The 15025-nt window shown below is 50.3% G+C and overlaps 1 protein-coding gene across 10 annotated transcripts in view; it reads left to right on the top strand.

Annotated features, from left to right (window-relative positions):
* The window catches only part of DLG5 (discs large MAGUK scaffold protein 5), a 120670-nt gene that overhangs the window by 52149 nt on the left and 53496 nt on the right, over positions 1 to 15025 (top strand). For all 10 annotated transcript variants that reach the window (XM_042240982.1, XM_027962304.2, XM_015104464.3 and 7 more), the window contains 3 exons: positions 8086 to 8248; positions 9543 to 9686; positions 10192 to 10375. In XM_042240982.1, coding sequence (XP_042096916.1) covers positions 8086 to 8248; positions 9543 to 9686; positions 10192 to 10375 — 491 coding nt within the window. The remainder of the gene's footprint in view (positions 1 to 8085; positions 8249 to 9542; positions 9687 to 10191; positions 10376 to 15025) is intronic.

Below are 15025 nucleotides of genomic sequence, written 5' to 3'. Positions count from 1 at the left end.
TGGGAAAAGAGCAAGTTATACACAGCTAAGAGAAAATTGATAGGTGGAATCTTGGGTATAGCATTTTCCCTGTAACAGCTGGTACCTGGCTGTCCCTCACCTCTTCCCAGCTTCCATTAGGTCCTCAGGTAGTCTGTCCATTTTAGCTTTCCAGCCTCACCCTGCTAACAACATACCAACAGACTTAAATGTTGCCATATCTTTCTAGGCATTTTTCATCAGCTGAGCACATGTGGCTTTTTTGAGGCTTTCCCCACCCCATGTGGCCTGTCATTTAAGTAGCTGGACTGTTATTTAAGTAGGCCCCATGGATCTGCCCAGGGGAGGCACACTCTTTTCAGGCAATCATATTTTTTCCTCCCTATTCATCCTGACCTCATTTCTCAGGTGCCTTTTTTTCCCCCCCTCATCTTGGGTAACGAGAAATTTTAAGAAGAAGAGAGATTTGGAGGCGACATTTACAAAGTGAGCCTTAAATTTCATACAAATTAAAGTAACAGGGGAGCTTTCTTCTTAAAGAGAGAGATGTCCTGGTTTATTGGCAGGAAAAAGAGCTGGAGGGCTTCCTTACTATCCCAGCAAGGATTCCTTTAAAGTCCAGCTTCCGGTTGAAAGGATAGTGGGGTGAATGAGCATCGAGGCAGGGTTGCACCTTGACCCTGTGCCCTCTGACCCTTCCTTCTCTGGTCCTTTTGGACCCAGTGGCTGTTTTTTTCTCAGTTTATCAGATGGACAGGCTTCCCTAGTGGCTCAGATGGTAAAGAATCTGTCTGAATGTAGGGGACCTGGTTTTGATCCCTGGGTTGGAAAGATTCCCTGGAGAAGGAAGTGGCAACCCACTCCAGTATTCTTGCCAGAATAATCCCACGGACAGAGACGCCTGGTGGGCTAGAGTCCATAGCGTCACACACAGTCAGACACTATTGAGTGACTTCACTTCACTTCTGATGAAGTGATGGGAGCGCCTTGTCCCCGTGGAGCCTGTGCTCCACACTCACAGAGATCACAGAGGACCTGGCTCCGGGTTTTACAGGCTAGCCAGCTGTCTTAGTCTGCCCAGGCTGTCACAGAGCCTAGACTGGGCAGTTCAGGAACAGCGCACATGCATTTCTTACCATCCTGGGAAGCTTGTGAGTCAAGATCAAGGCAGAGTCAGTGTCCTGGGTTGGGGAGACACTTCCTGGTTTACAGATGGTGCCTTCCCCTTGTAACCTCACATGGCAGGAAAGGGAAGAGCTTTCTAGGGTCTCCTTAATAAGGCCACTAATCCCATTCATGTGGGCTCCACCCTCATGACCTGATCACCTCCCAAAGGCCCCACCTCCTAACACCACACCTGGGGAGGTAAGGACTTCAACATGGGAACTTGGTGGGGCACACCACCATGTGGGCCATAGCCCTAAAGAGGGAAGTGACTGACCGAGCAAGGAAACCAAGGGGAAGGAGTAGCTGTGTCTAATGAGGGGTGTCAGGAAGCTCTAGGGAGGAGGTGGCCCTTGAGTGGGGTCTTCCAGGAATGGCGTTCTAGATGCAGGAGCAGCCTGAAAGCAACAGGCCCTTGCTGTCTGTCTTGATTTGGGTTTCTGCAGACTGACCCCGAGTCAAGGATTCAAGAGCAAGTAGCTGATCTGGGAGATCTGGGAGCTTGGCGAGGCGGCTGCTGCTGCCCTGGAATCTCACCTCCTTCCTCTCCAAGTCCACAGGGAGCCCAGCTGCAGTCCTGTGCTGACCAAGCAGGGCATCCCCTGGACGTCAGTGGGTGATGCTTTTCAATGTAGTGGATCCTGGACGGCCAAAAGGTCAAGGGATTGGAAAACCACTCTGGGCAGCTGGTGCAACTTCGGTTCACACCAGAGGTTCTCGCACTTTATGGGGAATCAGATTTACCTGGAGGTGGCTGTTGGCTTCCCCACCAGGGTTCCTGACTTGGTAGGTCTGGGTGGGGCTGGAAATGAGTGTTTCTAACAAGCTCTGTGAAGCTGAGCTGCTTTTGTGGGTGGAATTGTGTCTTCCCCGGTGGCGCTGGCTCTTCTGGGCTGGAGATGAGGATGGCTTGGTTTTGCTCACTGAGGCTGGTGGTGACCATGTTCTCTTGCTTTGCTTTGCTCCTGATGGTCAGGGTCTGAAGGAGGCTGAGCAGTTCACCTGGACATCTCCATTCTACCTGACCACCTTTGGCCAGTGCCTATATTCTCCTTGGCTTCTGGTACCACGGGTCAGCAGGGCTCAGAAGCAGAGCTGTGACCTGTCTAGCTGTAAATAAGACTTGAGGGATGGCCTTCAGGGTCGGCTGTGGTGTGGCATAGGAGCTTATAACCAAGAAGACTATCAGCTGCCAGGCTCTCACTGAGCCTCAGTGGTCCACAGAGGAGGCAATACAAGTCAGGGTAACCAGGAGGAGGGGCCCAGACTCATGATGGCCAACAGGCTGTGCTTCCCTCACCGGTGCCCCCTCTCACACCAAGGCCCGGAAGAGTGATGACTTTCTCTAAACTCCAGGGCCCATGCCAGCTTTCCTGGCATCTTTTAGCACTCCTTTTGGGGCCATTTTAGTCCAGTCCAAATTGCTTAACCCCAGAATCTTACCCTGGACATAAAAAGGAAAAAGAAAATCTGCCTTAAATGTTTATTTTTTAATATTTATTTATTTATTTTAGCCGTGCTGCTCAGTTTGCAGGCTCAGTTTCCCTCAGCTCAGTTCAGTCGCTCAGTCGTGTCCGACTTTGCGACCCCATGGACTGCAGCACACCAGGCCTCCCATCACCAACTTTCAGAGTTTACCCAAACTCATGTCCATTGATTCGGTGATGCCATCCAACCATCTCATCCTCTGTCGTCCCCTTCTCCTGCCTTCAATCTTTCTCAGCATCAGGGTCTTTTCCAATGAGTCAGCTCTTCGCATGAGGTGGCCAAAGTATTGGAGTTTCAGCTTCAGCATCAGTCCTTCCAGTGAACACCAGGACTAATCTTTAGGATGGACTGATTGGATCTCCTCACAGTCCAAGGGACTCTCAAGAGTCTTCTCTAACACCACAGTTCAAAAGCATCAGTTCTTTGGTGCTCAGCTTTCTTTAGTCCAACTCTCACATCCGTACGTGACCACTGGAAAAACCATAGCCTTGACTCAGTTTCCCTATTGCGATTGAACCCTGGCCTCAGCAGTGAAAGCACCAAATGTTGACCCGCAGAGAGGTCCCCTGCTTTCTTTTCAAGTGGGTTCCAGATCTGGGAAGAGGAAGGAGTGAAGTTGTGGGGGAGAGTGGACAGTTTTGCATTTGAATCTAAAAGAACAGCTGCGCAAAGAGCGTTTGAGGCGTCTGTGGGCAACTCGTTTGACATTAGTTTTAATTTTGCTTCTTTAAACTGTTTCCTAAAAGCACAGTGACTGATGAGAGTGGGGGTGACAAGCCACACCTCTCCTGGAATGGTTGCTTCAGTTTTAGGGCACCATGAGTTTTTTTTTTAATATCAAAACTTTTTTTTTTTTTAAGTCATGTTCATTGAGGTATGCACAGTAAAATTTATCCTTTTAGTGTATAGTTTGATGAGTTTTGATAAACACATTAGTCATTTAGCCAGTGCCACAATTAAGACACAGAGCGATCGCCCTACCCTGAAGAATTCCCTTCTGTGACTTTGTGGTCAGCCTTTCTTGCCTCCACTCCCTCTAGCCCTCTTCAACCACTGATCTCTCTCCTGCCTCGGTAGTTTTGCCTTTTTCCAGATGTCATGTAAATGGAATTATACGGTGTGTGGCCTTTTGAGTCTGGCTTCTTCCACTCAGCTTAGTGCGTTCAAGGTTCCCCATTCCCTCTGCCCTGCATGTACCAGCAGTTTGTGTGATAGAGCCTTTTTATTGCCGAGATGTATTCCATTATATGAATATAATAACACTGTCATTTATCCATTCAACAGCTGCTGTAAACAGTTATGTGCTAGCTTTTGTGTGAACATAAATTTTCATTTCTCTTGTGTAAATATCTAGGAGGGGGATTACTGGGTGGTATGGTAAGTGCATGTTTAACTTTATAAAAGACTGTCAAAGTGTTTTCTTTGACAGAAGTGGCTGTATGATTTCATAGCCCCACCAGCAGTGTTTGAAAATCCTAGTTTCTCTGCATCCTTGCCAGCGTTTGGTGGTGTTACTTTTTAAAAAATTTAGCCATTCTGGTAATGATAAAGGGACTTGGCAGTTGTCTTCAAATGCTTGCCTGTTTGTGGTATAGAAGAGAAATTACAGTTGTACCTTGTGGCCTTAGGGGTAGATCTAGGGTCGGTGGGAGAAATAAAGATCTTGGCTTGGTTCACAGAGTAATTGTCTGGGGGGAGATTAGATGGGCTTTGCTGTGAAGTAGGGAGCTCCCTCACTGTGCTAGAACTCAAACAGTCCTCTAGCTACTTAGAGGATTCCAGCAACCATTTTCTTGAAAGGACTGCATCATCCTCAAAACGTTTTTCAGCCCTGAGATGCAAGTAGAAGGGGAAAACTTTATTTTGAATTGGATGGGTATGGAAAAGGTTTTCGGCAACACTTGCTGTTTATTTTGGGACTTCCTGGCTTAGCCCATCTTGGGATTTTTCTTGAGGTCCCCTGTGGTCCTCCTCTGCCCTCTTGCCTCCTTATTGTGAAAGGACCGGAGCATCCAGGCAGCAGTTTCCCTACGTCAGCCTGCTATCTCATGGATTCACAGGCCTGGGTGACCTTCCTTTCTGTGGGTTTCATGTATGCGCAAGCCTTCGGGGCAGGGGAAGGGAACCAGAAGCCAGTCCTGCTGGGAGACTGCAGCACGGCGAGTGAGGCCCTGGGTCTGGAGCCGGAGCCGGGTCTGTGTGGGTGTCTGCACGTTTCCTAGCTGTGCAGTCTTGCTAGATGTCAGTTTCTCACGCAGTGATCACAGCGTGTACTTGGGAGGGTACCCTGGGGTCAATGAGGTGAGGACCCAGGTGCATTTAGCATGGAACCCAGTACCTAGGCTGCCCCCAGCAAATGACAGCGCTCACGTCATTGTCCCCATGACCAGCTGCCCCGGGTCCTTTCCAGCTGCAGGGCCAGTGGCCTCCTCCTGCTGGAGACAGACAGGAGGCGGCGGCTGTGTGTGGTGACAGGTCTGACCCCCACTTCTGTGGTGCTGCACCTTCTCTCTCTAGCCTCCGCAAAAGCTGAGGACTGCGTCTTTCTGTTGGTTCACTTTTAAAATGGGGTGCGAATTCTTTATCTCTCTGGAGGCAGGTTTTTGGGGCTGCTGATGCTTTTCAGTTTTGAAATTGAGATATGATGTTTCTCTGGTTTTTTTTTTTTTTTTGAACTTGACCATAGGTCAGGTCATTCTCAAAGCATGGTCTGGTGTCCCTGAGGTCCTTGCAGGGAGCCAGTGCGGTCAGAACTGTTTTTGTGATGCTACTAAGGTGTCTCTTGCCTTTTGCACGCTCGTCCTCACACAAACTCCACTGTGGAGTGGAGTTTTCTAAAGGTTCCATCCGCGATGCTGCACACGTGTGAGACTGTAGCTGTCTCCGTTAAGCCAGACATCAAACAGCGTCACAGAGACCCAGAGCAGTGCCATTCTTCTCGCTGTGTTTTGTGTTTGGTGATGGAGAGGGTAGTTAATTTTTTACAAAAGACATCTTATGTGAATATGTAACAAGTCTGGTTATTTTAAAATTAGAAAATATTTAAAAATACTTTTGAAATTTCTAATCTGGTAGATGTTATTAGGCATAACCATATAAATAAAAGCTCTTTGGAGTCCTCAGTCATTTTTAAGTATAAAGAAGGTCCTAGGATCAAAACATTTAAGAACCTTTAGGTTGAGGCCCTGGGCACTGGGGTCAGGCAAAGGGCACTCTATATGCCATGCTGTCATTTACTGGCTTGGTGACCTGGACCCATTATTTAAGCTTGATAAGGTTTTGTTTCCTGTTCTGTAAAACGGGAATAACAGCAGTATCTTCCTTAAGGGGATGGGATGGGATAATGTATGAAAAGCGTCTTAGAAACTGCCAGGCATACATGAGTGCTACTCACGGTTGTCTTTGTGGGGCTGCAAGGCCTGGACTGCAGCAAAGAGCATGTGCTCTGAAGACAGATGGCTGGGCTCTCATCCGGGGCATCACTCGCTGTTTGTGTCAATTCCTTGACCTTGCTTGGCCTGCCTTCCCACCTGTAAAATGGAGATGATAATATTCTTATCACCTCCAAGGTTGCTGGGAAGATTAAATGAATGCCCCGGACATCTGTGTTGGTGGCTGTTGTGTGGGTTGGTTGTGACAGTTTACATTGAAATCCTTCTCTTCCGAGCTGAGTCGGAGTCTGTTTAGTCTGTTCATCCCCTGTCTTGGGTTCGTCAGTCTTACACAGATCGCATCCCCCTGGGTTGGTTAGAGGCTGAGTGAGTTGTGGGCTTCTCTGGAAGGAGTATCAGGCACATATCCAGAGGCAGCCCCATGTGTCAGAGAGCCAGGTAAGTTAGTGCAAATCAGAAAACAGTCAGGACTAGAGCTGGTAGAAGTGCCTTCGTTTGCAGAGAGGAAGACGTCAAGTCACATAGCTGCACAGAGATGTAACCAGCCTGTCTTCCAGAAGCCCTGGGGACAAGGGTGAGGATCCAGGGTCTTTGGAGAAGGGTGAGGGAAGGCTTCTCCCACTGCAGAGTAGAACCCCTGCAGGGAGGACGATGCTCATTGGTGGTGGTCCTGGACCCCACCTTAGAGATATTCTGGCCCCAGAGTTCTGGTCTGAGCACAGAAATCCTGATGTTATGGTGGTGCTGGGTTTAAAATAACATGCATTGCAAGGGGTAGTAGATTTGGTGGTTGGGGTGCTGATCCTGGGTAATGGCGAAGTCTCCTGCCTCGGACCGTGGCTTGCCTTGTTGCCCACAGTGTCAAGCTTTCCATCCTCCCCGGCACTCCCAGAAGACGCAAGGTCACACCTGAGTCCCCGTTTTGGGGGACACTTGGTTTACATGAACAGATCCGCCGACAAGGGTCAGCTGAGGGGCAGTGGTCAGGAGACACTGAGTCAGAGGACATGTGTCTTGCCCTTTGCATATTACAGGGCTCCTGGGGACCCAGATACTGTGTTTCTGGGGTGAGTCAGCTTCTGGATCCCATCCATGAGCTGGGGTGACTGCTGTGGGTTTTGCTTACCCCACTGAGGATCCATGAGAGGTAGAGATACTTAAATATAAAGTATATATATATAAATATATAATATATAAATATGCAAGTATATACTTAAATATACAAGTATACCAGTACCATGGATTTGTCTCTTTTTCTGGGACATTTGAGTGAGGTGCATTCTTCCTAGAAACAGATTGGGGTCTCACCAGAGGTGTTGGTGGTGGCCACTTTTCCTAACTAACGGCATACGGCGTGGGGTTTCCTTCTCAGAACATGTCTAGTCCCAGGGATACGTGAGGAGGCCCTGCTGTGGGCTGGGCCACCAGAGGCCCTGGGGCTTCCCTGCACCCTTTGGGCATGGGCAGCTGTCCCTGCACCTCCTCTAAGCTGCATATCTGGGCTGGTGGAGCAGGTCCTCAAGCAGTCGGGCAGCTTGGAAGAGGGAGCCATACAGACCTGTCCGGCCCTGATCAGGGAAGAATAGAACATGGCCCATGGGCCCAGCTTAGGAACGGGCTGCCTCTGTTCTCTGCCACCCTCTCTGGATTGCAACCGTGCCTTCCTCTTCAGGCTGTGTCTTCCACTCTGTTCAGGGCTTAGGCCGGCCTCTTTGCCCAGAGGAAGGTGACAGCTGGTGGTAGCAGAGCAGGCAAAGATGCAAAGATGAGGCTGGGCCATCCTGGAGGTGCCAAAGCCAGACTGGGGAGAGAGAGGGGGGGCCCCGGCGTCCTCAGCCAGGGCCCCGGGAGCAGATGCTGGAGCCAGTCTGCCTGGGCTCTGGTCCCTGCCTTGCCTCTTGCTCTCTGACTTGGGGGTGTCATCTGGGAAAGAGGGTTCTAACCGGACCCACCCGGGAAGGTGGGTGTGAGGAGTGAAGGCCAGCTGAGAGCCCAGCATGGCACCTGGCTGCTGGTGAGGGCTGGACAAAAGCAAGTTCACTGTGTCACCTTCCTCCTGCAGGCACCACCGGGAAGGCGCCATCCCCACCGCCTGTGCTCAGCGACCGGCAGGTGAATGAGAAGGTGGAGAACCTCTCCATTCAGCTGCGGCTGATGACCCGGGAGAGGAACGAGCTGAGGAAGCGCCTGGCCTTTGCCACCCACGGGACCACCTTTGACAAGAGGTGGGCACCATGCACCTCCCCTGCTGGACAAGGGCACTGCCTTGATGCCGCGGCATCCCCTGCCCCAGTCGCCCCGTCGCTGAGCCTTTGACTGACCTGTGCGTCCACACGCATCCGTGTTTCTCTGTGCAGGGGCGCTGCTGTCTGCTGGGAACCCTAGCCTGCTTCGTTGTTGAGTAGATCTTTATGTGGTTTGTCGACCTGTTAGTTGTTTCCCGCCACATACATACTTTAAAAAGGGTTGGTCCCACCTGACTTTTTGTTATTTTGAAGAACACCTTTGGCTGCTTCTTTTGTTGGGATTAAGAGGTAGATAGCAAGGAAGGGTTGGGGAGATTCTGACAGGGTTCTGAGGGAGGCGGGAGCAGGCTCGGTTTAATCTGTTTCCTTTGAAAGCATCAGGGGTATGTGCCTCACCCCAAGGAAGGTTTTCCTGGGTGGCTTTTATGAAGACCTGTCTCTTGGTCAGACAGCTTGAGGGCTGGGCGTGAGTGTGAACTGTCCTTAGCCGCTTTCGTGTCACCAAGGCAGAGGAGTGGCTACACAGAGACTAGCCCTTCTATATGAGGCTGCTGATGCCCCCTAGAGCAGGGGGTACCAGACTGGAGCTCACACCAGGACCACCCACAAGGGCTTGTAAAGCACAGATTGCTGGCCATTCCTCCCTCCCTCCTGAGTGTCTGATTTCGGAGGTCTGGGGCTGGCCTGAGAATTTGCACTTCTGACAAATTCCCAGGTGATTACAATGCTGCAGGTCTGGGAACCTCACTTTGAGAACTCCTGCTCCTGGCTATTTTTCTCAATCTTGGCTGCACATTGGAATCCCTTGAGGGGGTTTAAAAAAAAAAAAATCCCCATGTCTGAGTCCTGCCCTCAGGGATGCTGATGTAATTGGTCTGGGCCTTGGTCTTTCATTATGCACCCAGGATTGAGAATCCCTGCTCTTAGGAGAGGAGGAGCTTCGTCACAGGGACTTGGTAGACCAGTGTGCAGGCTGGTCGCGTGGCCTCCTGGAGGCTCCCAGAGATCCAGAGCACCTCCCAGCTCTCCAGGCCCACCCAGGGAGATAAGCAATAGGGGCCCTCCGTCCTGGGGGTTCTGATTCCGGTTGTCTGGGTGTGGCCAGGACTTCTGGGCTCAGCAGGGCACCAGGTAGATGTGGTGGTGTGGAGGTGGCCGGTGTTTGGGAACCGCTAGGCTGGAGTGACCTAGGACATGGCTCTTCAGGGAGAGACGTCCTTGTCATGGTGATCCCGAGCGCCGTGTTCACTGGGCTGTTTGCTGTCTGGGCCAGGCCCTACCACAGGCTGAATCCAGACTACGAGAGGCTGAAGATCCAGTGCGTGCGGGCCATGTCGGACCTGCAGAGTCTGCAGAGCCAGCACACCAATGCCCTGAGGAGGTGCGAGGAGGTGGCCAAGGAGACGGACTTCTACCAGTGAGTGCCTGGGGCTCCCAGCTGCTGCCTCTTGCCAGTCTTTATTTCTGGACCCAAAGCCTGGGCTTCTGGTTCTGTCTTTGCTGTCTAGCAAGCAGTGGGCCTTCACCTAGTAGGTGTGTGGTTTTGGACCTCAGTTTTCATACCGCATCCGCGGTCAGCTTCCGAAGCATGGTCGGTAGGAAAGTGGTTGAATGCGTGAGCCAGGCAGATTGCTGGGCTTCTGGTCCACAGAGGCCAATGGGGCATCTTCCCCTTTGTTCTCCTGGGGCCCCTCCGAGGGCATCTGCCTGCCCACCTGCTGACATTGGCCCAGCCCTCAGCATTGAAGGTGCTGGGTCCCTACCAGCTGGGGGCTAATCTGCTTTCCTGGGCCACACGGCTGACACCAGGGTTTGAGTGGCCTGTCTGGTGTATTCGGGGTGTTGGGACCTGGTGGAGGAGGAGGTGGTACCTTGGTGGGAGTTGGAGGCTGGCTGGGCTCACTGTGTTGGGGGCATTTCAGCACACTCCACAGCCGGCTCCTGAGCGACCAGACCCAGCTGAAGGACGACGTGGATATGCTGAGGCGGGAGAATGGACAGCTGCTACGGGAACGCAACCTGCTCCAGCAGTCGTGGGAGGACATGAAGCGGCTCCACGAGGAGGACCAGAAGGAAATTGGCGACCTCCGGGCCCAGCAGCAGCAGGTACCACCAGGCTGGGCAGCGGGAGCAGGCCAAGGTCAGGCATCCACCCACTCACAGTCCGATTACCAGCCCCCCTCCACCTACTCATCTACCCACCTGCTATCTCACCCACCCAACCACTCTCCATCCATCCATCCATCCGTCTACCTACCCGCCCACCTATCACCCGCCATCTATCTATGCGTCTGTCCACTTACCACCTGCTTATCCACCACCCACGCATCCATGTGATTACTTAGCAAGTATTTCTGGTGTCTGCTTTCTGTGAGGAATTGGGCTATCTGTGAGCAAACACTGAACCCTTGTGGTCCTGGACTCTGCAGTGTGATGGAGGATACAAATGTTAATCAAATAATCACACACACTCTGTATCATTATGAGTGTTGCTAGGGCTAACAAGGAGGTGTTCTGTGGTATGTGTGCTGGGTAACAGGAATTTGACTTAGTCTGAGAGCCTGAGCGTCTATAGCTTCTTTGTATGGATTTTGTGTGAACTTATAGACGGAGAGAAGCTTGGAAACATTAAATCTCTTTGCAAGTACGAGGTGGCACCGTTTCCATTGTGGTTTGGGGGTGGGAGTGTGTCCTGTTTCTCTTGCTGCTCTCTGCATTAGGAGTCAGTTTCTTCCCTTTGCTCAGCTCTTGTTTCGCATTGACAGAGGTGTGAGGAGCAGGCCACTCAGAACACCGCTTGCTATGGGTGGTGTGGCCAGTGCCCCTTCTCTTGCAGTTTATGGTCTGAAGCTGCCTGGGCTGCAGGGCCATGGCAAGGACTGACACGCTCTGTGTCTGTAGATGGTTGGACCTTTTGGGTTGGAAGAAAGTCCCAGGAGGAGGCAGAGTGTCCTCCTAGCACTGCGTCAGAGGTCTGATTTAAGCAGAGCCCCTTCCCCATCAGAAGCATTTATGGTTCCCCAGTTAAAGGAGGACTGTTACGATTTGATTGACACAAACCTGGTATATAACTATCTGAACTCACCTGTTAGCACTAGGTTTCTTCCATTTGCAAATAAATTTTTTAAATTATGAAACTGCTGCGGGCTTACAGAATAGCTGCGAGTACAGTATAAAGAATTTTTCCCTTTTTTCTTAAGTTGCCAGCCTGATGTCCCATCACCCCATAGCACGTAAATGTGTACTTGTTGCCAGCAAGGATCTTCTCCCGTATCACAGTAACCCATCAGGCATTAATGTTGCTACGTACCACCATCCAACCGTCAGACCCTGGTCAAGGTCTGCCAGTTGTTGCCTTAATAGTGTCTTTAACAGAAAAAGGAGCTTGTTTGGAACAAAGCGCTGTGTTTACTTGTTGTTTCTCTTTGATCTCCTTCAACCTGGAACAGTTCCCCAGGCTGTAACCTGTGTGACCTTGATGCTTTGGAAGATTACAGGTTAGTTATTTTCTAGGTAGTCTCTCGGTCTGGATTTGTCTGGTCCTCATGGTTGGGGCTTCCCAGGTGGCTTGGACAGTAAAGCGTCTGCCCTCAGTGTGAGAGACCCGGGTTCCAACCCTGGGTTGGGAATATCCCCTGGAGAAGGAAATGGCACCCCACTCCAGTACTCTTGCCTGGAAAATCCCATGAACGGAGGAGTCTGGTAGGCTGCAGTCCATGGGGTCGCTAAGAGTCGGACGCGACTGAGCGACTTCACTTTCTTTCTTTCTTCCATGGGTGGATGAGTTTTTCATCTTAGGCAGGACTTTCACAGGCCGAAGCTGCCTTTTCTTGTTGCATCCTGTTGACTGGGACTTGGCTTGATATGACTTATTACTAAGGATGTTCACTTTGATCATTTGACTAAGGTGGTGTCTCTAGGCTTCACCACTGTAGTGATACTTGTTTTTCCTTTACTCTCTCTCTCTCTCTCTGTCTCTCTCTCTCTCTCTCTCTCTCTCTCTGTCTCTCTCTCTCTCTCTGTCTCTCTGTCTCTCTTTCTCTCTGTCCCTCCCACGGCTTCCTGTTCTACTTAGTGGGTTACCCCTATGGCCAGTGGGAACCACTTCAGGCTTGCTTCTCTGTTTATTCATTCATTCAACTAAGACTGTGTCCAATCTTAGTTGCAGTGTTCGGCTTTTCCCTTATTGTGGCTCACAGGCTTGGCTGCTTGTGACACATGGGATCATAGTTCCCTCACCCAGGACAAGTCCCCTGCATTGGAAGGCAGATTCTTAGCCACTGGTCTACCACGGAAGTCCCTTCTCTGTCTTTTCTCCACATCCCCTCATTCTTTGAGCACGTTCTTGTTCTCTGGCACAAGATGTTTCAGGCTTGTTTTATAATTATCTTGCTGTAGTCCTGGAAATCAGATGTGTATCCTAGGAGTTCACATTCTTTTTAGTGGAGAATAGAAGCAAGGTCTGAAAGCTGGGTGTACTTGGTGTATTCAGAGCTCCTGGGGGTAATGGTTTCCAGGACCTTTGAGGGAACAGAGTGAGAGTATCTGAGCACATCCCAGCCACACACACTTCCGCTCATATCTCTTGCCATGCGTCTCTGTCTCTCTTCCTAACATACCTGTATCTTCAATATGTAATATGTATATTGGAAACCATGAGCTCACACTCACATTTTTCATTCCAGCGCAGAACCACAATATGAAGGGTTCATTCTTGTCTTCTTCCTTTCCATTTTCGCATCTCCCTTTTCCAGCAGTGAGAAATCTGGTTTTGATTCTTCTTAATCTATTTACTTAGTGGCTCTATGTGTACCTGCTTGCTTTTCCCTCTGCTGCCTCCCTTCCCACACCATTCCCCTTGTCACCCTTTGCTGGGTCCCCATGTGCCTCTGCAGGGCCTCTGCTTGTGTGTACAGGCCCTGATGGCCACTCCAGGGTGCCCCTCACCCGCTGCAGCCTCCTGGCCCGCTCTGCCTTACCGAATGACTGTTAGATTGAATAGTTCAAAAAGTGGAAGGGCAGTGCTTTCTTCATGTTTTTGTACTTTTTTAAATTTGTTAACATTAATATACATTTTGTAAATAATTAAAAAATCAACACAGACATTTAAAAAATAAAAGAATTCTTCCTGTAGTCTCACTCCACAGAAATAACTAACCATGAGTATATCACCATGAAAAGTTTGAGACTTTTATCTGTACACATGGAATACTTTATATCTTATTAACATATTCGACAAAATGGAATCGCACAGTGCTTTTATGGCTAGCATGTTTTTTTTGGCTGAATATGTCATGTGCATCTTTCTTTTTCAGTACAAATTCTACTTCCTTGTTTTTAACTGCTGCAGATTATTGAGTTACATAAAAGCCGCATAATTGATTTAACTAGTCTCCTATTGACTGACCCTTGGACTATTTTCAGTCTTTTCCTGTCACAAGCTATGTTCTATTGAAAAATTTGTTTCTATGGTTTATTTTCTTTCTCTGATATTTGTTGACACCTTATGTGGAATTAACCCACTGCAGGCTCAGGGCAGGCCCCTAAGCTGGAGATACTTGGAGATACCTAGAGCCTTTTCTGCGAGCCCTCTGATTTGTTGCTGTTGTTCAGCTGCTAAGTTGTGTCTAACTCTTTGTGACCCCATAGACTAGAGCACACCAGGCTTCCTTGTCCTTCACAAACTCCCTGAGTTTGCTCAGATTCATGTCCATTGAGTCAGTGATGCTATCTCATCATCTCATCCTCTGCTGCCCTCTTCTCCTTTTGCCTTCAATCTTCCCTAGCCTCAGGGTCTTTTCCAGTGGCTCTTCCTATCACGTGGTCAAAGGATTGGAGTTTCAGCTTCAGCATCATTCCTCCCAGTGAATATTCAGAGTTGATTTCCTTTAGGATTGACTGGTTTGATCTTGCTGTCCCAGGGACTCTCAGAAGCCTTCTCCAACACCACAATTCAAAAGCATCAGTTCTTTGGTGCTCAGCCTTCCTCATGGTCCTGCTCTCACATCCGTACATGACTACTGGAAAAACCGTAGCTTTGATTAGATGGACCTTTGCTGGCAAAGTGATGTCTCTGCTTTTTAATCTGCTGTCCAGGTTTGTCATAGGTTTTCCTCCAAGTGGAAGGAGCAAACGTGTTTTAATTTCTTGGCTGCAGTCACCGACAGAGAGCCTCTGATTAGAGGGGTTGGTTATGTGGCAGCAAGTCTGGCAGTGGGAGTGGGTGGGCCTGGCCCAGCGATGGTAACAGGAAGGTTCCTGGAAGCAGGGAGGTAAGAACAAAGACCAGGGTATCAGGAGCCCAGTTGGCTCTCTTCCAGCCCACTCCTCTTCTTTCTCTTCCCATAGCTCTGACCCTTGGGGTGAGGCAGCTGATTACAGTGGTCAGTGAGTATCCCCAGTTCTCTTTAGCTATGCCAGTGCCCCTTAGCAAGTGGCCTGGGAGCCACCTCGGGACCCCGCCAGGAGAGGAAACCCAGCACCAGTGCGGGGGTCAGGGGTGTATCTGAGCCACCAGGCCGCCTGCTCTCCAGGCCAGGGCCTTAGCCTCTTTACCAGGTCTGAGGTGGGCGTCTGGGCTGTGAAAAGCTCAGGTCTCGGGTAGGCCAACAGCTGAGGAAGCGGGGACACGGGGGCGGCCGTAGGTCTCCTCCCTGGGGCAAAGGCCGACCTCCCTGGACAAGGCCGGTTTTGTTGCCGGGATCCTCCCACGCCTTGTTAACTTGAAGAGGCCCTTGCGAGGTAAATGGTGCTGTT

The sequence above is a fragment of the Ovis aries genome, chromosome 25, assembly GCF_016772045.2.
Source record: "Ovis aries strain OAR_USU_Benz2616 breed Rambouillet chromosome 25, ARS-UI_Ramb_v3.0, whole genome shotgun sequence".
NCBI lineage: Eukaryota > Metazoa > Chordata > Mammalia > Artiodactyla > Bovidae > Ovis > Ovis aries.
This window is presented reverse-complemented; position numbering and strand designations above follow the sequence as displayed.